At 50.1% G+C, this 21,609-nt stretch overlaps 1 protein-coding gene across 4 annotated transcripts in view; it reads right to left on the minus strand.

The window, feature by feature from the left end:
* Positions 1–722: 722 nt before the first annotated feature.
* Positions 723–21,609, minus strand: part of SOBP (sine oculis binding protein homolog) — a 93,876-nt gene continuing 72,989 nt past the window's right edge. For all 4 annotated transcript variants that reach the window (XM_026036628.1, XM_026036627.1, XM_026036629.1 and 1 more), the window contains one exon: positions 723–3,008. In XM_026036628.1, the coding sequence (XP_025892413.1) occupies positions 1,056–3,008 (1,953 nt within the window). In that variant the 3' untranslated portion in view covers positions 723–1,055. The remainder of the gene's footprint in view (positions 3,009–21,609) is intronic.

Here is a 21,609-nt window from a genome sequence, read left to right on the forward strand (position 1 = left end):
GGAGCAGGAGGATGCTGCACTGTGCTGGATGCCACAGGGAGCAGGAGGATGCTGCACTGTGCTGGATGCCAAGCTGCTGGAGGCAATGCTCGCACTGCGCTGCCACAGTCACTATTTGTGCTACCAGGGACAGGGATTTGCTGGAGGCTGCAGAGTATTCCATGATTGTAATGAAACCTGGCCCGTCACCAAGCCACATCCGGCAAGTCATCCGTGTTTTCCCGCTGAACAGATTCTTGTAACACCCACCATTTTCCCTTTTTCTGAAAGAAGCTCTCCATGCTTGGGAATCTAAACAAATGCATTTGCACTTGTTCCGTGTCCACAGGACTGAAGCAATAGACATAGACTGAACGAGCAGTTTTACAAAGGCGCCCTTTGGCCAGGGGGATTCAGCAGGCTGGGAGCAGGGAACGCAGCGGGGTTTGGCCTCTGCAGTGCTGCTTTTGGACAAGCCACAGCTGTGCGTGGGCTTATCTGTATTGCTGCCGCGCCTTGAAGCCCTTATCAGACACTACATGATCTCAACAGCTTCCCTAAAGCGGGAGGGACCGGGCAGCAAGGCAGATAACCTGTGCAAGGGAGGAAAGGTCCTTGATCCTGCTGCAGGTGCCACAAGGGAGCAGCCCTGGTGCCTGCTCTACACTGCACTGCGAGGCGGGATCAGCCACAACGGGCCCGGAAGGCTGGAGCTGCTGTGCAACGTGGCTGGAATAAGTCAGCAGATGAACAGCCCGGGCGTGAACCGTACCCTATGCAGAAAGCCACTCGTTTTGACATACTCCACACAATAACTTCACAGCCAGCACCGTCACCAGATGTTCTGTGAGCAAAAGTGTAATGAGGCTGCTGATGGATGAAGTACTGACAGGTACAAATGCAATACAACACAAAGAACAATGTTAAAACATAAATACCAATCGTTTCCTGAAAGTGCTGATAAATCGGAATCCGTATCTCTGTGCTCCACAGAGGCCACATCCCCACGGGCTTGGCCTCGCACCTGAAAATACTCACTCTACTCGCACAGCAGGCAGGAGCGATGACACAAACCTTTACTTATTCTGATTTCGAATTCGGAGACACCTCCTTTTCAGCGGTGGCTCCAGGTCCTCCGGCCCCGTGCTGAGCATTGGCGTTGAGATAATGCACGGCGCCATGGCAGTCTTTTCTGCCGGCTTTGGCACAGGCTGGATCACGCAGCCCGTCTTGGGCAGCATGCGCAGAGCGTACGCGTGGTCCTCGTCCGCCGGGTTGTTGAGGTTGGGGTCTTGCTTGTCCCCCGCCGCCAGGGGCTCTTCCCCGGCCTTCTTGGCGGCCTCTCCCTCGAGGAGGCAGTTGGACGTGCAGTTGTTCTCCTTCACGGACTCCAGCTCGCTCACCGCCAGCTCCTCGGGGGGCTGAGGCTTTTTGGGCTCCGGGGGCGGCTCCGGGTTCTTGGAAGCCTCCGTGCTCTTGGTGCCGTTCACGATGACGTTGCAAACGGCTGCCCCGGTCTCCAGTCCGGGAGTGCTGGAGGCCAAGGAGACGGGGCAGCAGTGCGCCGCGTCGCCGCACGGCAGCGCTTTGGAGTCCACCGGGCTGCAGTTGTCCCTGCAGTCGCTGCAGTTCCTTTTGTCTGAGCTGCCGAAAGCCAGATTCACAACACTGTTGGGGTCACGTTCAACTTTCACCTGGGCATGGAGAGCCCTGTGGATAACATTGTGCAGCCGAGACCGGTGGCCTACTGTTAGGTCTATCACACCGTCCTGCGGACCCTGCAGCACACCGGGGAACCCAAATTTACTGTTCACTGGACTACTAGGTCTGACAGTCAAGTCAACAACTTCGTTTTTACTGTGCTCCTGAAGCACTTGGGCTTGATTTAAGGACTGGCCTGAGCAGCTCGGTGACGAGTCGGAGGATTTAGAAGATCCTTGCTTCGACTCTCGAGGCGATGAAGAGTTATTGGCTGGCTTCGCCCCAGGCGTCTCGCTGGAGGTGCTCGGAATGAAGTTCTCACCGTTGCTGGAGAAGCCGTTGGGAGGCTTGGAATCGTTGATGTGCGGGATGGGGATGGGAATGGGGATGGGCACAGGCAGCGGGACAATGACAGGATATGGCACTAAGAGAGTCGGGGGTGGCACGAGGGGGGCGAGGGAGGGCAATCCGAAGTTCATCATCTGCGGCATGGGCATGGGCCCATTTGGCATCATGCTGACGGGGGGAAAGGGCAGGCTGGGCAGGGGAGCCCCCGGAGGCGGGGGTGGCAACAGCCCCGGCGGGTTCCCGGGCATGGTGGGGGTCGTGGGGGGATGGATGTGAGGGGAGAGCATTGGCCGGTGCATGGGGCTGGAGGTGGGGCCCAGGTTCCGGGGAGCACCTGGTGGCGGACCAATCCCAGGAATCATCGGATTGGACAGAGGGCTGTTGGGATTTGAGGCATGGTGAGGCGGCCCCCGGATAAACGGAGGGCGGATTTGCTGCATAATTTGCTGCTCCATGAATATGGGCAGAGGGACTGGCCCCCGGTTTGTCATGACCATGGGAGGGCTGCGAGGTGGGACACCAATGGGAGGCACAATGCTAGCAGGTGGCTGCACAGAAACCGGTGGAATATTTGGATTCTCACTGATGGGAATAGGTTTGGGAACTGGCGTGGGGATTTTAGTGACAGAGCAGTTGGCAGTGTCAGATGGAGAGGCAGTGGTAGACGCTGATGGTCCAGGACCTTGAATTTGGCCAGCTGCAGACGCTGGGGATGGGGCTTTTCTCCGAGCATCTGCTAGCGGTATATTCCAAGAATCTGGAGTCAGCAGCTGTACCCCGGTGCCTTCTGCTTTATTTTCGACTGGAGGATGTAATGTACTGCACAGTCCAGCTGGAAGATTGGCCTGTGTCTCTTTGTAGAAAATGTCCATTTTGTACTGATTGAGGCATTTTGCACTGCAGAACTGAAGCCTTCTTTCCCCGTCCCCAAAATCCAGATACTCTTTTGTGTGTCTTATGTGCTTACACCAGTCACACACCTACAACACAGTAATAAAATCATATCAGGTAAGAAAAACGATCTTCTCTTCATAGCGTTATTTTAAAAGTCATTTTTTTTTCAGTTGCTTTCTAAATAACCACATTAGTTTTGTAGTAGGAAAAAAAAATAGTTTGTGAAAACTATGTTTATTGGCTCCAAAACATCAGCAAATTGAATTTAAGGAATTCATTTTAAAGGGCCACTCCCTTTTCATTTCTCCCATGATCATAATCCTGCCTGGCACGGTACATTATATAACTTATATCCATACCGGAGAGAATAATCCACAGCTGGTGCAAACTGTTGTAACACATATATGTGTATATGTTAAATCCATATGAATGGCGCTGTGGTAATCTACACACACCTGTACTATCTGAGATGCAAAACTACACCCTAACTACAGTGACAGGAAAAGGACTCAGAAGGCTCCTGCGAAATGTGAATTCCAAATCATTACTGCTAAACAGAAACACATAAACATTTTGTATTTTATTATATTTAATCAGATAACAACTTGGAAAGGCATTTAAAACTGGTAGGACCAAAAAAGCATCCTTATTCCTTTGCCCTTCATTCAAGTAGAAACTTTGAAATAGTCAAGAGATTTGAATATGATTCCCAATTTGTGATGTTTCGACAAGCTGAAATTGCTTTCTGAGCTATTGGCCCACTCTTGTACACTCATCACTTTGAATAAAACTTTGTGGCAAGGTCCTATATAACCATTATTGAAATACTACAAGACGAAAAAATTGCATTACAGGCTTTTTTGTTCATATTTTTCTCCCTTTCCCATTTCATCCTTTTCTGTTACTATCAGTGTGGAGAAGGCATAACCATATTTTTTTAAAAAAGTAGGACTGCAGAACTAATTAAGCTGTGAAAGGTTTTCCCAGTTGTAAACCACTAGACACCAAAGTTCAAAAAATAGTCATTCTAGGCTTCAGAATCCATTACTTCAGAGAAATTATTGTGATTTCATTAACACATTAATTTTGCAACACCAACAGCTCTCACAGATGGTGAAGACATGATCTACAATTCAAATATGACTCTTGTTTGCACAAATGCCTTTCCTTCATATGGCATTTTAAACAAGAATTAATATGAGTAATCTTGCCATAGCTATAAACAGATAAACAGATGTCAGATTTTTCAGTGCCTTACTTTTTTGACAGAATCTTACACACACACAAAAATCCCATTTTTGTCATTTGCATTAGTTCTCAAAATAAGCCGTTGACAGAGATTTTTGGTGCTTTCTCTCAGCAGGTTGAGCCTAGGACCATGTCAGAATCCATCACGATACTGCTTTTCCAAAAAGCCCCTATTAGCTTCTTTGAAACGCCTGTAGCTTTTGTGTGAGAAAAAAATACCACTTTGAAAAGACCGCATTAAAAGGATAATTAATTTTAATAACTATTGGCTATATAAACAATTCCAAACAACATATGTCGGGCATTTGATTACCCATCTCATTTAACTCTCAGCTTTCCTTTAATACAAACAGCGGCGAGATTTTTGAGTTTTCAGCAATATATCTTTAATATATATGTTCACAAACATGCACGCACGCCTGCATGTTATGGCTGTGAGGGGATTTATTTTACCTCGGCATCCTTCCCGTCCGCCCTCCCGGGCGCTGTCTCCCTGCGTCCCGTCTCCGCACCTCCCTCACACGCTCTGTGTGTCCCTACCGTGGTGCCTCTGTCCCACGGGAGCGGTGGATGAAGCTCGATCATTCCCTGAGGAGCCGTCTATGGGCTCGCCTCTGCAGCACGGGGAGGCCAGGCTGGGTTTGGGCGCCCTCGAGGGTGCCCCACGTTGAAGCGCCCCACGTGTCCGGAGCCCCATCCCCGGCCTCCAGAAAAGTCCCGGCTTGCTGGAGTTTTCCAGGCAGACCAACAGTGTTTGTGAGTCTATACTATAAAGCAGTAAGTCCCCGTTTACCTCAGTAAAGCTGCTGGATTTACCTAAGCGCGACCTAAAGTTGCTGAGTGATCCCCTCAGCAGCTTTAACTAAGCAGCCTGAAAGCAAAATACGGCAAGAAAACCGCATGGCTTCTTTTCTAATCATTTGATTCTATTAGTTATCATTGAAAAATTCACTGAAATACTTGAGTGTTTTACTGCCGTATTGATTTGTTTATCTCAAGTGAGCTCCTATGTCACTTACAGCTAAACAAATATTTTCTCTTCCCCGGTGAAATATTTAGAAATCCTGCTTAGAAATTCTCTACTGACTTCTCTGGTTTTCAATAATTCACTGAGGTATAAGGCATTCTGAAGTCTGTCTGCTTCACTCACATATTGATCACAGGCTATTCTGTATATTTTATCACTACATAAAATTAATTAAAGACACAGAAGTTAAAAGCAGTAATTCCGTTCCTCCGAACACCCTGGATGGACCAAACATCTAATAATTATCTCATTGATTTTATGCAACATCCCAAAGCATTAAAGTGGGCATCAGTGATAAATGTCCATCATTTATTACACTTACATATTCCATTATTTTTATATCCACTTATCTATTTATGTAAGCAGTAAGTCTATGCTGCCTATTTAAGATACAAATATCAAATGTGCATGTCGTGCAGGTAATAAGATGCCTTGGAATATCACAGCAAAAAGCTGGAAAACAGTCTCAACAACGAGGGGGGAAATTACTAGAGGAGAGAAAATGTCACTTAAGAATTAATGAATCAAGCCTGTCTTACAGGATTGATCATTTAAGATGAGGTCAATGAATTTATGATACAAATGGCTCTATCACTAGAGGTAATAAAATGGAGCAATATCATTCATTCTACTTCTAACTAATGACGGGCTCAGAGTAATTACAGAATTCTTCTAAAAGCCTACAGTGATTATTTCAGATGTGATAGGTGAAACATAAATATCCTTCAGTTCAATAAAATAACATTTTCTTATCTACCAAACACACAGCGGATGTCTCCTTCTTTTAGCTACTTGCGTTCCATACAGGACGGCATTTGTTCGAGGCAGCTCCAGACCTCCCCTTGCCGCTGGCTCCTTCCTCCTGCCCTTTCCCCGCACTGCACGGCCACGAGCGGAGCTCGGTCCTCGCAGCCCCTTTGCTCACGGGGAGCGTCGGCTCCCGTGCTGCTTCCGCGGTTCCGGCGGGATTAGCCAAGGGAGTTAATGCCGTGGGATCATGTTCCCGGGGGGCCGACCCAGCGCCCCCGAAAAGCAACGCCAAGGCTCCGCTGCTCTGGCGCAATCCGCTTTGGATCTGGTGCCTCATATCGGGCTCTGCTCACCTGAGGCCAGCGTGAGCTCTGCCGCTGACCTCAATCGGTGGCGGATTTCTGCGGGAATAGCGGCGGAAAATCCCGTAACAAAAGTTAACAATGGGAATACGCAGGAAAACAGAAGACATGAGGATTAGTTAGTTAACTTGTTAGGCATCCGCTAGCGAATGCAGGCAAAGCAACCATTTTGTGCCTTCCCAACCAAAACGGAGGTGGCTCCCTTGGCTTCGTGGTCGACAAGCAGAAGAGGATCATGAAAGTGTCAGGGCTGAAGGGTCAGGTCTCACAAGGTGCGAATAGATCCCCTGAGCACCTTCATATCCCCTGGAAAACACTCGTCGTATCGTTCCTGGGCAAACACACTTTGCATCACAACTGCCAGAACATGAAACCTGAATGACAGAAAGATCAGAGAGGAGATAACCGCATGTCTCATTCAGCTGTAACACAACAACCCTCAAGAAGATTAAATTTACCTAACTGGGGCACGTCCAATTCCAAACAACAGAACGAACATTTCCTTTAGTACATTTAATGTATTTATATTTTGGTGGCGCGTTGCCAGTGCGCTACTTATAAGCTCAGTGTCTAGATATCATTCATCCGCTTTCCTGTGAGACGCGCGGCAATCTACACCGCTAGACGGCTCAGAAGACACGGCCTCAGCAGAAACACTACTCGCTCCTGATACGGGAAGACCCAGAAACCAGCACGGAGGGATCTGGTGACACTTGCATTTCTCTAGTGCAAAGAGGAAGGAAAAGTATTCCTCTTGGCATCCGTGCCTTTATTTTGAGCGAAACGTCCCAAGCCATGTCCAAACGTTGCCATGAGGTGGCCCACGCAGGCACAGCAGACTCTGCTGCGCTCGGAAGGGCCGCGCTCGTGGTCTGAGGTGCAGGGAATGCAGCTCAGCTCATAAAAGCTCATCCGTTAGTGCAGCCCACCAGCAACCTTGGCATGGCAGCCTGGTGCCAGGCGCGCTTCCATGAAGGAATTCCTTTGCTAACATCTCTGCCTAGGGAGGCATCGACAGCAGCCAAGGAGAAGCCAGCCATGAGTTATGGGCAGGTGACACCACCACCTCGTGCACAGCGGATAGTACCAGCACTAGTACCAGCACTAGTACCAGCACTAGTACCAGTTCCATAGGAGAGCTGCGTGAGAGGGTCCCGAGGGCAAAGAGAGCCCCCACGCAGGGGCCGCAGAGGCCTCCCCGTGCAGGGAGAAGCTCCAGGAGAGCCACCTCGGCCCTCACGCACCCACGCTGCTGGCAGCACAACGCGGCCCCAAGCCCCAGGCACGCGAGCCCCAGCCCCACGCGCCTCCGCAAGGCCTCGGGGCCGCCCGGCGCCGCCTGCAGCAGCAACCTAGGAAGGAGGCGCCTGCAAACGGCTCCAGACTCACACGGAGGCTCCCAGGAAACAGGGGACCCACACGTGGCTCCACCTCTGCATCCCCTTGCATGGCGCAGTGCTCAGAAAGGCCGGGGTGGCAGCCGCAGCCTTGGTACCAACACGCTGGGCACACGCAGGGGCCACGGTGCCCAGCGGGCTCCAGGCCGGCCTGGCCCGCGCTGCAGGTGCCAGGGGCAGCCCCGAAACCCGCCCTGACCGGAGCCGCTGCCGGCCACGCGGTGCCCAGGAGGAGGCCTCGCGCATGGAGCTGCTGGAGGCCAGGCCGAGCCCGGCCGCGTGGGAAGAGGCTGCTTGGCTGTCAGTAAAAAGCCACACAGCGATGTGTTTGACATAAAGACATCCCAGAGCACTAGAATTCCCTCTCAGCGTTTTCTGACTCGGGAAGAGGCACGGCCGAGGCAGCCTTGGAGCTGCTTGGGGCACCGAGCACATGAAGACAGCAAAGCTGAGGCTGGGCTCAGACATGCCGGCGCAGTGGGAGGAAGAGGAGGCGAACGCCTTCCACTCCGTGACGAAGGCAAAGGGCATGCTCGTTGGAGCAGTTCACGATGAGCAGCATGGCAGAACTGTAACTCAGAATTTGAAGGCGTTTCTGCTGCTGTTTATCCTAATGCACTGCGCTGTTTTCCAGTTAGTTGCTGCAGCAGATACCGGGCGGCAGCGCCCGGCCAGAGCGGCAGCTCGGCCCGGCATCCCACATCCCCTGCCTGGTGCCGCTGCAGGAGGCAGCCCCTGCACCCCCTGAGCCTTTGGCCACAACAGCTTGCGGTCATCTACTTGTAATGACTGCCCCACTTGGAGAGAATGATTATTGCGGAAAAAGAAAGGAAAAAAGTCATTCCAGCTGAAACCTGCTGCGAAGGGCGCCTGAGGCAGGCTCCACCACACTCCCAGGGTGCTTATAATACAGCTCGTAGCGACGCTAGGTGCGAATGCAAACACATTCTTATGATGTTTGTAGCTCTGTGTGAAAACAGTTTACCAAACAGAACACTCCAGTTGCCTGCAAGTCGAAACTGTCCTGTGACAAATTTCAAGTCTTTCTTTCCATTTATCAGTTTGAAAGAGAACAGCGCTTGCTTGTTTGCTTTTCCTTGGGATGATGTAGCCTTCCTAAACTGCTTTCCCCCAGGAAAATCTTTACCACAGTTTTCTGAGGAGAGAATACTGACTTTATGTCATTTAAATGCAAGACCCACTTGGTTTCCATTTTTCATTCTAATTATGCAAAAGCCTAAACTACATGAAGCATAAGGAGAAAATAGAGCTATTTGGTAATTAATGGCTAATGATAAATTGATTTCATTTTGGAATCATTGCAGTTGTCATCTGTGGTATTTAAGACACAGCCCTTTCAAAGGCCCTGTGTTCCTTTGTGTTGTTTCGGTTTTTACTGTTCCCAGTCAAAGGCAATGCATGCAAGCTATGCTAATGCCCAGTGCAATTCTGCTTTGCTTCTTAGTTCACCTTTTTGATTCTGTACGTAAACAGCTGAGCTCCGTGTTTTCAACTTCAGTCTGAGCCTTTGAAACCACAGAGAGAACTTTGGATCTGACATCTCTGGTGAAGCCCACAATATGGTGGGTGAAACTTCAGGGAAAATGAGTGCAGCGTGAAGCGGGATTTGCCAGAGGGAAGTTCTCCCCAGAAACCTTTCTGCCGAAAAACCATAAAACAGAAAAACAATAGCATTTAAACTTTAAAATCCTTGCTGTGGGGTCTTCACCCTGGCACTGTGTAAAAGTTGATTACAGGGCACATCCTTCCTGCTGTCGCAGTGCTGGCCAAGGCCATCGCTCAGCAGTGACATAAATCGCAGATGGAGTAGTGGACTGCAGAAGATGAAGTGATGACCAGAGCGGGAGAGGCAGGGCCCGAAATGCCTCCGGAGGGACAGGCAGTTTGGCAGAGGGAGTGGCCTGGTGCTGGAGAGCAGCTCCAGCCCGCAAGGCCCTCGAAGGTGGGTGATGCTCTGACGCAAGGCTAGCGGAGCAGCTACAAGGCAGATCAGCCCCTTTGTGACCTCCTCCAGGCACTACCTTGCCATTAAAACAAAAGTTGTTGGGAGTGGTTGACGCTTCGTGTCGGATAATTCCTAGCTTGAGTTCTTGGTCTTTGCTGGAAGCAAAAGCAAGAAGGTGAGGCCAGTCCAAATCAAGACTAGCATGGGGCAGCGTTCCACATCTGCACATACGGTGCCGGGTTCATTCTGGTAAATGAGGCAGCTCCATGAGAGCCCCCGGGAACTCCCCAGGTTCCCACCAGCAGGGCCTATGACCCCTGCTACGTGTGAACACAAGGGCAGCGGTACTGGCCAGACCCAGCTTCCATCAGTGCCCGCATCCTGGACCTGCCAGGACAAAAAGCAGGTGCCCAGGGAGCAGTGGGAACACAGCGAACAGATGTTCCCATTTACTGCGCTGTACATGTGCAGAACTGCAACCCACACATACACAACAAAAGGAAATTCCTCCTGTATCTTCACAGGGCTCCTGGTAGGCGCTAGTGTTTAATGCTTAGAAAGACAAGTTACATATAAGTTGTTCATGCAGAGATGCTAAGAAAGGGATTTTTCTCTGAGAGCCATATCTACAATTCCTGCAAGGAATCAGATCAAGAGTAGCATTTTCCAAAGTGCCTAAAGAACGTCAAAGCCTGAAAACCCTTTTCAAGAAAGGCCCTTAAAAACTTGTGTCCCACGCAAGTTGTCTGATCTTTAAGCAGTCATGCAGGAGGTTGTGGGACAGAAGTAACCCCAATTCATGCCTTGGCCTCTGCATGGCCCATCAGACCCTGGCCACAGACCTCAAAGGAGTAAGAGCAGCATTTGCAGAGTGTTGCACCCATCCCAAAGGCCAAAAGGCAGCTCATTTGCCTGGTCTAGTGTGGTGTAATAAGCAACTGTGCACGTGTCTGTCCTGCTTCTTAGCAAGTGCAGGTCTGGGGTGGGTTTGGGAGAGTGCACAGACATCTGTGACCCGTGAGCAGATCTGTGATCTGCTCCTCATTGCCCTGAGCCGGAGGGGAACCGCAGGAGAAGGCAGCCCAGCAGCACAGACACCCCTGGCAGCGGCTGGTGTGTTTGTGAGCACGCTGCTCTGCTTAAGCTCTGACACCTGAGCTGCAGGCCCCAGCCTCTCGTGATGTTTGCTTTTAAACTTCCCTGCACCACGAGATAGTCTCGGGAAAAACAGCACAGCTGGGAGCACCTAGATGCAATAGGTGGAGCTGGGAGCCTTGGCAGGCTACAGTAGGCACCTTTCCACAACAGGTGATTTTCCTGTGTGACCTTTAGGTTGTGAGGGCCCTAATAAGAGCTTTGTTTCTTCCTAAAGATGACAAGAAGGTGCCTCCTCAAGCTGCTGGCTCGAAGGCCTTCCAAGGCATCAGCACTGTAAACACCTTGTGAGTAGCACAAGAACCGTGGCTTTGGAAATTCAGGAAACCAAAAGAAAGAAAACAAAACTAGCAGCTGGAAAAACACCTCTGGGCTTTATAAGCACTTCTTCACAGTATCCGATGCCTCCATCAGCTCGGGGCAGCAGGGCAGGGCCACGCTAGGGAATTCCCCCCACGCACTCCCTTTTCCTCTCCTTAAAGAGTGGGAATGCTTCTCTTTCCCCGGGAGGAAGGACACCTCTGGATTGCTGGAAAGCCTCCTGCACAGTTCACATCTCCGAGCGCTCCCGCACGGGCAGCCACCGAGCGGCTCCTCTGTCACCCCGCTCGGGAGCAGCCCCCGGGAGCCACGGGGGGCAGAAACTGAGGGCAACTAACACTATAAATGGTTGGATCGTCTCCTTTGGGAAACTAGGAACGCTGTTAAATATGGGGCGAGTTTGAGAGCAAAGGGGTACTTTACAGTCCCCAATTAGTACCTTGTTTCCTGTGTGGCCAAAACCCCCTTAAATGAGAAATCCTCCCCCGTAACAGTCTTACGCTGCCCAATCTGCAGATAACTCTGGGAGCCAGATAAAGATTTGTGTTCTATAATTAACCCTCTTCTTTATTCAGCACCTGAATAAACATGTTCGCCCTCCTTTTCTGAACAAAATTTTATTCTGGTCATCTAGTAATAACACTGGGAGATGGAAAATAACCCATGTGGCTCATCAGTCTAGGATTTATGTCTAGTAATATCTTATATGTATTTTTTCTTCAATATTTTTTTCTTTTTAATATTCAAGAGAGTATAAAAATAACAATAATCCCCCCTCCATTATGTTTCCAGTGGCTCACAGGATGGTTGACAGGACTATAAATGTAATAATGAGGTGGTTTGAGGGGCAGGTTAATGTTTTTTGCTCACACAGGATGCTTTTAGCCCAAGGCATTCCTTCAGGCCAACACCGCTTCACCTGGGCCAAAATCACCACTGAGCACCCATTAAATCACTCACACTTAAGCGTTAAGTTACTGGGCCCAGCAAATATTCGGCAATCCAGATCTGAAATATCACTAGTCCACAGAACAGTAAATAGGGAAGCAGTCTGAAACCTTAGGAAACCTTTATTTACCAGTAACAAAGAGCTCTAAGACTAATTCCTCCTCTCACATGTTCCATTTGCAGTGGTGCAACTGGCACTTTTGGGTGCGTTATTTCTTCTGATTTATGCTTGTGCAAGCAGGAAGCTTAGGGAAGAGAAGTCTCTGGGTGCTTGGGACTGTGTTTACGTTTTCCACCTATCTATCTTTCTAGGTCAGGGATCTTCAGGCTTTATTATTACATGTTAGTCTTGATGTTGCAATAATATTTACAGGGCAGGACCCGTTATGCTCTGTGCTATAAAATATCTATCACCATAGCTGCAATGGGACTGGCCGGGTCTCACAGCCTTCCTGGTGCAGACCACCTCCACGTGTGCATTTTCCCACCATTCCCAAACATACCGCATCCTTGAGGGACTGCGTCAGCTGATTACTTGGAGAAATGGTGTTGGGAAAAGATTGACTTCATTGTTGCTAAAACTGGATATGAAAAATGAAAGCTTTTCAAGAAGAGCTTTGTTGGGTTGAGTCTGCAGAGCCTTGAAAGGAGTCCAAATTGCTCCAAAATTGGCCGCTTTTGTTCCAGAGTTTGAGAATTACTGATCTCGGTACTGATAGTGGTGCATACCAGCCTGCATCCCAGAAAACATTCCATTTAAAAGTAGCTCTTCATGAAGCCACAGAACAGAGTAACTGGGGCCAGATCCACAGTCTGCTCAGATCAAGGAAAGGCTTGTCCCATCAGTCACTTTCAGAGCAGAACCGAGCTGTGTCCCATCCCTTGAGGATTGGGCACGGCGACTGGATACATGTTCCCATTTGCCCCGGGGCAGGGCTCTGGAGAAAGGGAAGCCAAGCAAAGGAGCTGCTCCGTCGTGCACAGAGGGAGCACCCTGCATCCTCTGGAGTCTCTGGCTCCGAGACGCTGCTCCTGGCTGAAGCCAGAGTCTGTCCTAGAGCCCGAGCTCTAGGGCCCTTCCCCGTGGGTCAGCCCCAAAGGGCCAGCTGAGCGCGGCTGATTCTGCCCCGCTGCTCGGCTCGCACCTGGGCACTTCCAGAGTGCCCTGATCAGGCCAAAGGGAAGGAAGAGGCAGGGAATGCAGCGCTCTGCACACCCTGCAATTAGAAATGAGACTAGGAAAAATGGAAGGGAAGGGAAAGGAAAGGAAAACAGAGAGGGCAGCAGAACAGAGCAAAGAATATTGCAGCTTTTCACTCTCCCTCGAATGGGCAGCCTTTGCCGTCGCTCTTAATGTTGCTGTCTGTGTTAAACCAGCATTTTTCAGGACCTTAGTCCTAATAAATGAGAAGTTACGAAGGTCTGAAACCACAGCCTAGAGCCAAACATGTTGTGGCTGAATGTGTGTGAAAACTTCCTTGTCGGTGTCTGCTCGTGGCCCTCCTGTTTTGTCAGCAACATTCCGGTCGGGAAGCTGGGCCTGCTGTGACTGGAGCACAGGGAGGGAGGTCCTCACGGTGCTGCCCTGCCCACTGTGATACCCTGCTGGGGCCTGAAACACTTGCTGCTTCTCCAGGGATGGAAAACAGCCCTTCTGTGTGTGGGGGGATTCACATGCACTTCTTTGTAGACAGGTATGGATGTGAAGCCTGACAAAATAATCCAGATTTTCTACTCAAGTGGAAAGAGAGAATGTTTCTTGTTCAGCTCCCTGTTTAGGCAAGTTTGTTTGGCACTGGCACATACCTGACATCCAGCTGCTTACAGGGTGTCAGAGAAGGGGTCAGGTCTATTCTTAGCTGCACCAGGATGAATCTGGAATAACGACACTGCAGGCACTGTTGTTGTTACGACTTGAACCATGCAACCGAGAGTTGAGTTTGGCACAGAGGACTCATTTCTCACCAAGAAGGGGGCATTACAACATAAGGCATCAAGCATGTTACTCAGTAAAGAATACAGGAAAGTCTCTAGTAATGCATTAGGTTACTGTAGATGGCATTCACTCCTTGTCCGTGTGTATTATGTACACTGCAACTACATGGATTTTATTATGTAAATGCATCGTGACAAACTTTCATGCTTACAAGATCCTGCAGATGATTTTGTCATGGCATGAGTTAAGAAACGAAGCAGCTATGGGGAGGCTGCATCACGGCACAAAAGAAAGCAACACACACAGATCCTCGCCTGCGAGGGCTCTGCCAACAAAGCTGCAAAGCACTGTGCATTTTTTAAATCCTCCTCAAAACCACCACTTATTTCTTGATTCTTCCTTCCCTGGGTCTTTCCACAAAATTCCTGTATACAAGAATTGTCACTTCACAGGGTAGCATAAAACGGGAACGATTCCTTGCCAAACCAGCTGAGATCTGGCTGGTGAGGAGAAGATGAGATGCTGTTGCCTCTAAAGACTCCTGCCCACTTACTTGTCCAACAGGACTGCAACGTTTGCTGCTGTTTTTCAATGGTTTGCTTACTTTTTCACTTCCACACCCAACCTGTGTGCAGTGCTCCTCCTCCAGCGAACTGGAGGGGCACAAGAAGGAAGGCCTTCTTGCTGGAGCTGGGACTCGCAGTTCTGTCATTCCCCCCAAACACACAACTCTCCACTAGCTCTGGACAAGGGGAAGGGGAAGGAGTGGAATAATCCAGATGGTAACTTCATTTGACCTATCTACTTTGCCCAGCTCAGATTTGTGGACCGAGGTAGGTGTCTCCGGAGGGCAGTTCGCACAGGAACCTAACCAGGAGGCTCTCAATGGATCTCAGCAGCCTTTCTCAAAGATGATCAGGGGCCTTGTTCCAGGGGCCTGGAGCCTCTGTCTTATGAGCAAAGGCTGAGGGAGCTGGGCCTGTTCAGCCTGGAGAAGAGGAGGCTGAGGGGGGACCTGATCAGTGTCTATAAATACCTCAAGGGAGGCAGTGAGGAGGAGGGGGCGGCCTCTTTTCAGTGGTGGCCAGCGACAGGACTAGAGGAAACGGCCACAAGCTGAGGCACCAAAAGTTCCACAGGAACTTAAGCAAAAACTTCTTCCCTGTGAGGGTGCCAGAGCCCTGGCACAGGCTGCCCAGAAAGGTTGTGGAGTCTCCCTCTTTGGAGATCTTCCAAACCCGCTTGGATGCCGCCCTGTGCCCCGTGCTCTGGGTGTCCCTGCTGGAGCAGGGAGGTTGGACTAGATGACCTCTGGAGGTCCCTTCCAACCTTAAGGATTCTATTGATTCTCTTTCCATCAATTGCAGGGGGAGCAAAGGGAGAATAAGCTTGGTCCAGAGCCTAGAGTTCAGAGGTTTATATATTCTGCATTTTCACTCTGTCTCTTTGATACAGAGCTTTCTGAAATGGAACTCACATATTTCTCACATATTTTTTTAAGTATATACAGTATCCAGAAAGCTCAGGTTGCACATACAGCTGGTGGCACTACCTCCACTTGAAGAAATCCCACTATTGCCACTGGGACCTCCTTCTACTCTCTGTGCCTCAGCAATCACTAAGGGTTTTGCCCAAGCCCTGGATCTAGGGTTTGGCTCTCTATGGCTCCATAGCCATGGGCCCACTGGGCCACCCCCACAGCAGCCCCCGTTACATGAACCCGTGTGTGGAACCTCCTGCTGTGGGCTGCAGTGCCGCAACGGGTGGAAGGAAGGAAGGAGCAGCTCAGCAAAGCACATTTATGGTGGACATGGTGGAGACCACTGCCCATATTGACCGCTCCTCACACCTACAGGCATGTCACTGGTGGCACAGGAAGGGAGGTGGTGGGAAAGTGGGAACATGCTAGTTAACCTCAGGCACTCGTCCAAGCACAGCACGAGATCTGAGGCATGAGCGAGGGTGGAAATTCCATTACAGGTTTTAAATAATTAAACACTACATGTTTGGAAGCTCGTTCCTTCCTATTACTTTTTAAATAATTAATCTGTATTTACATCTATTGAACTTCATGGAGCTCGACACATAACAAGTTTGAGTCAAGCTGCAGGAGGGAGATTTTTCTATCTGACACCAGTACAAATGTTTTTTATTGTATACAGCAACCCCAGCTATGTGGGATCAGCCAGCATCCAATGCAACTAGATGCTGGAGATTACAGACACATGTGTAAGGGGTTTTCTATCAAATTATTCGTGAGTAATCAAAACACTAAGAGAAGCTGGAAATCCCTAGAGGAAAAAAAAAGGTGCTTCTAGCATCTCAGAATAGCAAAAAGGGATTCAAGTTAGAAGTGATTAACAAACAAATAAAAGAACTCCATGGATTTTTCCTTCTGTACCCACTATTCTCAGGCTAAGAGCTATCAGTTCCATGTAACCTGCAGCACAACTTGGTAAAAAACAACTTGCTGCCATTGAAAATGTTAATCTCAATGGCTGGAATAACAGACATATAAAGGAGGAATACAACCTCGAACAGCCAAAAAACCTCAATTTTTACCTACAGTATTTCTTTTCCTACACCACGTTGTTCCCTTCTATTTACTGCTGGTTCTAGGAGCTGGAGCCGTTCCTGCCGGGCGGTCCCACGGAAGCGACGCCCCGCGCGCTGCAGCGGAGCAAGGAGCCCACGCGGCTCGGGACGCAGCGCGGAACCGGGCTTGGGAACAGGGGCTCAGCCCCGCGATCCAGTCCGTGGCAATGGCAGCGGGATTATCTGTTTGTGTTACGTGTGCTTTGCAGCTGGAGGCAGCTTCTGCTTGCAGGCAGGCTGGTGCAGGAGCATTCGCTTAGGAGATTCTGGCTGGCGTTCCTGCAAATTCAGTCCAAAAGTCCAGCTAAGTTATCTCCTTTTCAAAGAGCATTACTACTAATGGAAATGCTGCTGGCCAAACAGATCCTTCAATTACAACAAATGGAGCAGAGCTGCCTTCAAACGGAGATCTCCGCTACACCTGCACAGTTATTGGGGAAGTTAATTAGATTGCACGGGGTAAATAGGGCCTTAATGGGATCTTCGGAGGCCTCATAACGGCACAAGACATACCAGGGCTGGAAGAGAGAGACCAACGTGACTTTCAAATTCCAGGCTACTTTTCAGTGGAGGGGGAAAAAGCAGCTATAGCTGTCAGGGAAGGAGACCTGAGGCAGAAATTACGGAAAGGCAGGCAATAACCGTGTTGCTCCGTGGCAATTCTACAACATCACCCTACAGTGGAGAGGCACAATTGAAGACTTTTTGCCATGTTCTTGTTTAGTAATTGTTATAAAAAAAGGAAAAATCAAGGAGAGGCATTAGATGCAATAATGACAACTCTCCTGTTTGCTCCTTTGACCCGTGTGGCTCTAATTCAGAGTCCTAAGGATAGAAGCTAAACATCTCTGAACCCCGGAGCACAAACAGCGCTGCGCAAGAAGGGAGCGCGAGGTCAGATTTCAATGCAATCCAGGAATCCATGCCAGGCCTGCAGATCAAGGAGTACCTAACTCAAAGCACAGGAAGAATGAGCCCTTCAGATGGCAGCTGCTCCAAGGATTACGGGCCCTACTGTTTCTGGTGTCAAGGTAATCATCAGAGCAGCGTCTACGCTGGGCGCCTTGCGGGGATGGCTGAAAGCGCAGCCTTCTATTCGCATTCAGGTTGGGGATTTCGTTTCCCTTTTAGACAAAGCCAACGGTGCAAAGTATTCATATTTCAAGGCTGGTTTAAGGATCAAACCCCAGCTTACTTAGGAGAAAGATGAGCGAGACTCAAAGTAGAAAATTATATGGGAGCCTCGTGTACGGTAGGTGGAGAGACAGGAATCTGTGACTTTTTATCAAAAATATTCATTTAGAGATTGGTGCTAATGGCAGAGTGTTTGAAATGCTCTCCCCCTGCTTCCCTCCCCCCCCCATATTCATGTTTTCACATAAATCCTGAATTTGGCATCTTATTTTATTGTGCAGACATTTTCTGCGTAGTGGATGGCTTATGCAAATGAACCAAATGTCCTATAAATTAGTCTGGAACTGCCTGGGATAACGAGCTGCCTGCATGGGGAGCAGCGCGCCGTACTCAAAGCGGCGCTCTCGACACTTTGGGAGAGCAGGAGGACGTCGCAAACGCAGCCAGGCTGCACAACAAGGCGGGATCTGCTGCTGGCATCGCGCTCCTCATCCTGAAAGGCAAAGCTGGCTTACTGCATGGAAAGATGCAGTGCTAGAGGGTGCCTGAAAACTGAAATCCCCAATAATTATCTGGTGGGAGGACGCGGGGCCCCTCGCTGCTCCAGCCCGAGCCTGCGGATCCTCCTGAGTGACCTGGCCGCTCGCAGGATGGGTTTGTGGCCTTTCGTAGTGTGGGTTTTCACTGAAGGCTTCTTCATGTACACTATACATAGGGTTGCTATTGTATGGCTGCCTGTATTCAACATCCTGTATTGTATTCAATGCACTTTGGGGAGATGTGTATCTACAAAAAGTCCTACTTTCCTTGTATTCCTAACCTGAGACAGGGAAAACAGAGAATCACACAATCACAGGATGGTTGAGGTTGGCAGTGACCTCTAGAGACCATCCAGTCCAACCCCCTGCTCCAGCAGGGACACCTAGAGCACGGGGCACAGGGCGGCATCCAGGCGGGTTGGGAAGATCTCCAGAGAAGGAGACTCCACAACCTCCCTGGGCAGCCTGTGCCAGGGCTCTGGCACCCTCACAGGGAAGAAGTTCCTCCTCACATGGAGATGGAACTGCCTGTGGTGCAGTTTGCACCCACTGCCCGTTGTCCTGTCGCTGGCCACCACTGAGAAGAGCTTGGCCCCTTCCTCCCTGCATTCCCCCTTCATGAACTTACACATGTTAATCACATCCCCTCTCAGCCTTCTCTTCCCCAGGCTAAACAGGCCCAGCTCACTCAGTCTCTCCTCATACGAGAGATGTTCCACTCCCTTAATCATCTTTGTTGCCCATGTTTGCTGCCCGCTACCAGTGAGTAGCATTCCACATAGAGACGTATTCCAATAAGTATCCTTGGTAGCTCCTCTATTGGCTCGTCACGGAATTGCTCAGGGAACTCCCCCGCAACCACTCCGTGTTATGAGCAGGAAGACAAAGAAGGATGCGGTGATTCGGGCAGGGTCACGGGGAATATCTGCAGCAGAGCTTAGGAGGGACCAGACGTCTCATTAGGGATTAGTCTACGACCATATGCCAAGCCCATCTCTCTGCTACTCGGAGTCATAAGCCACACAGTCTGGGAACGTTGTGGAAGCAAGCGGCACAGCAGGGAGTGATTCCGGGCCTTTCGGACATTAAGTGACTTCTAGGGAAGGGCCTTTCTGCAGGTAACGGTACTAAGAAGCCCAGAAGTATGGGAAGTTTGAAAACAAGCCGGACATCAAAAAGATGTGATATGATCCGTCGTGGATCTGGAAGGAAAGGAATTAAACTGAGAGAAAGATATTAGCGGGAAAGAGAAATATTCAGAAGGGGAAGAGAAACCTAAGGAAAAAGTTGCAGGGAGTAGAAACCCAAAGGTAAGACTCAAAAATAACGAAAAATAGAAGCACACCAAGGAGCCAGCAGGGAAACAGAAGAGCGCAAGGCCGAAGAGGGGGCTCCCAGCAGGAGGGTGCGAGGCCAGGGCAGGCGGGAGCGGGAAGGTGCCGCTGCGGGCTCTGCTCCCCTGCGGCTCCGCACGGCACCCGTGCAGCCCGCGCCGCAGCTCTCGGTCTGCAGCTCTCCGTCCTGTTTCCCACCTTCCTGCCCTCCTCTTCAGAGCTCTGTCACGCACATTCAAATCCCTGGGCAATTACTTCCTAAGGATGCTGGAAGCAAAGCTTCCAGGCTTGCAGCTTCAAAAAACCCGACTCAGCCACGCTCCGCTTTTGACCTTTTCAAGACCTACATATATGAGATCCCTAAATAAGGTAATCAGCCACAGATAGTGCTGATGTAAGCGAGGGCCTCACACCTGAGGTGCCACAGGGCCCTGCTAAGCAGGAGAGAAGCTGCAGGAGTCCCGTCCTTGCTGGATTGCCCCCATGCTCCAAGGCTTCTCTGTCGCTCGCTGCTCTGCCGGCTGTGTGTGACTTTCTTCATGTGCATCCCGGTGTTCAGCTGCACAAGCTCTGCCAGGCGATCCTTATTGGAATGGTCATGTTGGGCACTCCGTGTTGCTCTTGCAAGGGCAGATCAAAATTCCCATTTCCACGGTGGTTACGATAGCAGCCTACCATGCTGCAGGAGACAGAACCGTTCTGTGGCTTTGTGGATAAGCTGGATAGAAAGCTGGTCCATCCCCACAATTCCACACCAATGTTAAGGGATAAGGAGCAAAGCCGATGGCTCCTGTATAACAGGCAAACAAATGCAGGGGCGGTGTTTGCTCATCTGAACGTGCAAAGCTGCCTTGTTTAAATATGAATGTGCTGCTTATAGCCAAATGGTAGTGACAGCAGCCCCGTGGCATCTATCACTGTTTGCACTTTCGCTAAGAATAGCCACGTTGTCGCGGGATTTTCTCAGATTCCACATCTGCAGGAAGTTTTTGCTCCCCCCATCCCATCTAGAGCCCATTACAGTTCCTTCCACTCTCCTGGGCAAATGGGGCTTGGGAAGAAGCTGAACATGCGAGGCTGATGCAGTGCCACAAAAACCTGAAATCGCTTCCCTGCCTCCAGCAAAACCTGCCCCCTTTCGCTCTCTCCTCTCATTCCCTCTGTTTTGTTTCCAGGTTTTTAGGTAGGGCACGAGGCACAGCTGCACAATGCTCCCCACACCTTCACAGAAGATTGAGGTTGCTGCTCTAAAAGGCAGTACGTGCTGCCAGGCTGGGGAACAGTTGCTCTTAGACCACATGAAGATACTTGATCCTTCTCTTCACATGCAGAAAAGGAAGCAAATTTCTTCTCCCCACCAGCCCACAGCACATTGCAGAGGTGCTTTAGAGCATGCACACTGACTAGAGAAGCTAATGGGTCTTTTCCATTTCTAGTTTTTCTTCTATATCTTTAGACAAAACACCCGCCTCGTTCAGGGTGACCACCTTGAGTCAGGCTGCTCCACACAGCTGCTGTGCTCAGAGCTATGAAAATACCTGTACTCAGGAAGAGGAGGCATGGAGCTGGGCGGCGGGACTGGGCCAGCTCATCACCCCGTTGAGTGCCCACCCGCCGCATGGTGAGGAAGGAAGATGAGCACAGCCCTGTGGCAACGCTCACGAGTGAACCCTCTGGAGAAGAGCACATGCTCAGTGCGGCCTTCTGCAGTGTCCCAGGCAGAAAGAAGCAAGATGCAGCTAAGATAAAACTGCAGGTGTTTCCCAGGTGGTCCTTTACAAGTCCTGTGCCTGGGGAACGGTGTGTCACGCATGCAGCTCCTCCCTGGGCGCGTGCATCGCTGCATGCTGCACGGGCAGGCACCTCGGCAGTCCCGCCTGTGTGTCCTCCTGGGCATGCACTGCTTCCAATGTAAAGGACAGGTCCTAAAGGATCTAGTGATTTGGATAAGATTCAGAGATGGAAACTGAGAGCA

The sequence above is a fragment of the Nothoprocta perdicaria genome, unplaced genomic scaffold (assembly GCF_003342845.1).
Source record: "Nothoprocta perdicaria isolate Ctin4 unplaced genomic scaffold, notPer1 scaffold_182, whole genome shotgun sequence".
In the NCBI taxonomy this organism is placed as follows: Eukaryota; Metazoa; Chordata; class Aves; order Tinamiformes; family Tinamidae; genus Nothoprocta; species Nothoprocta perdicaria.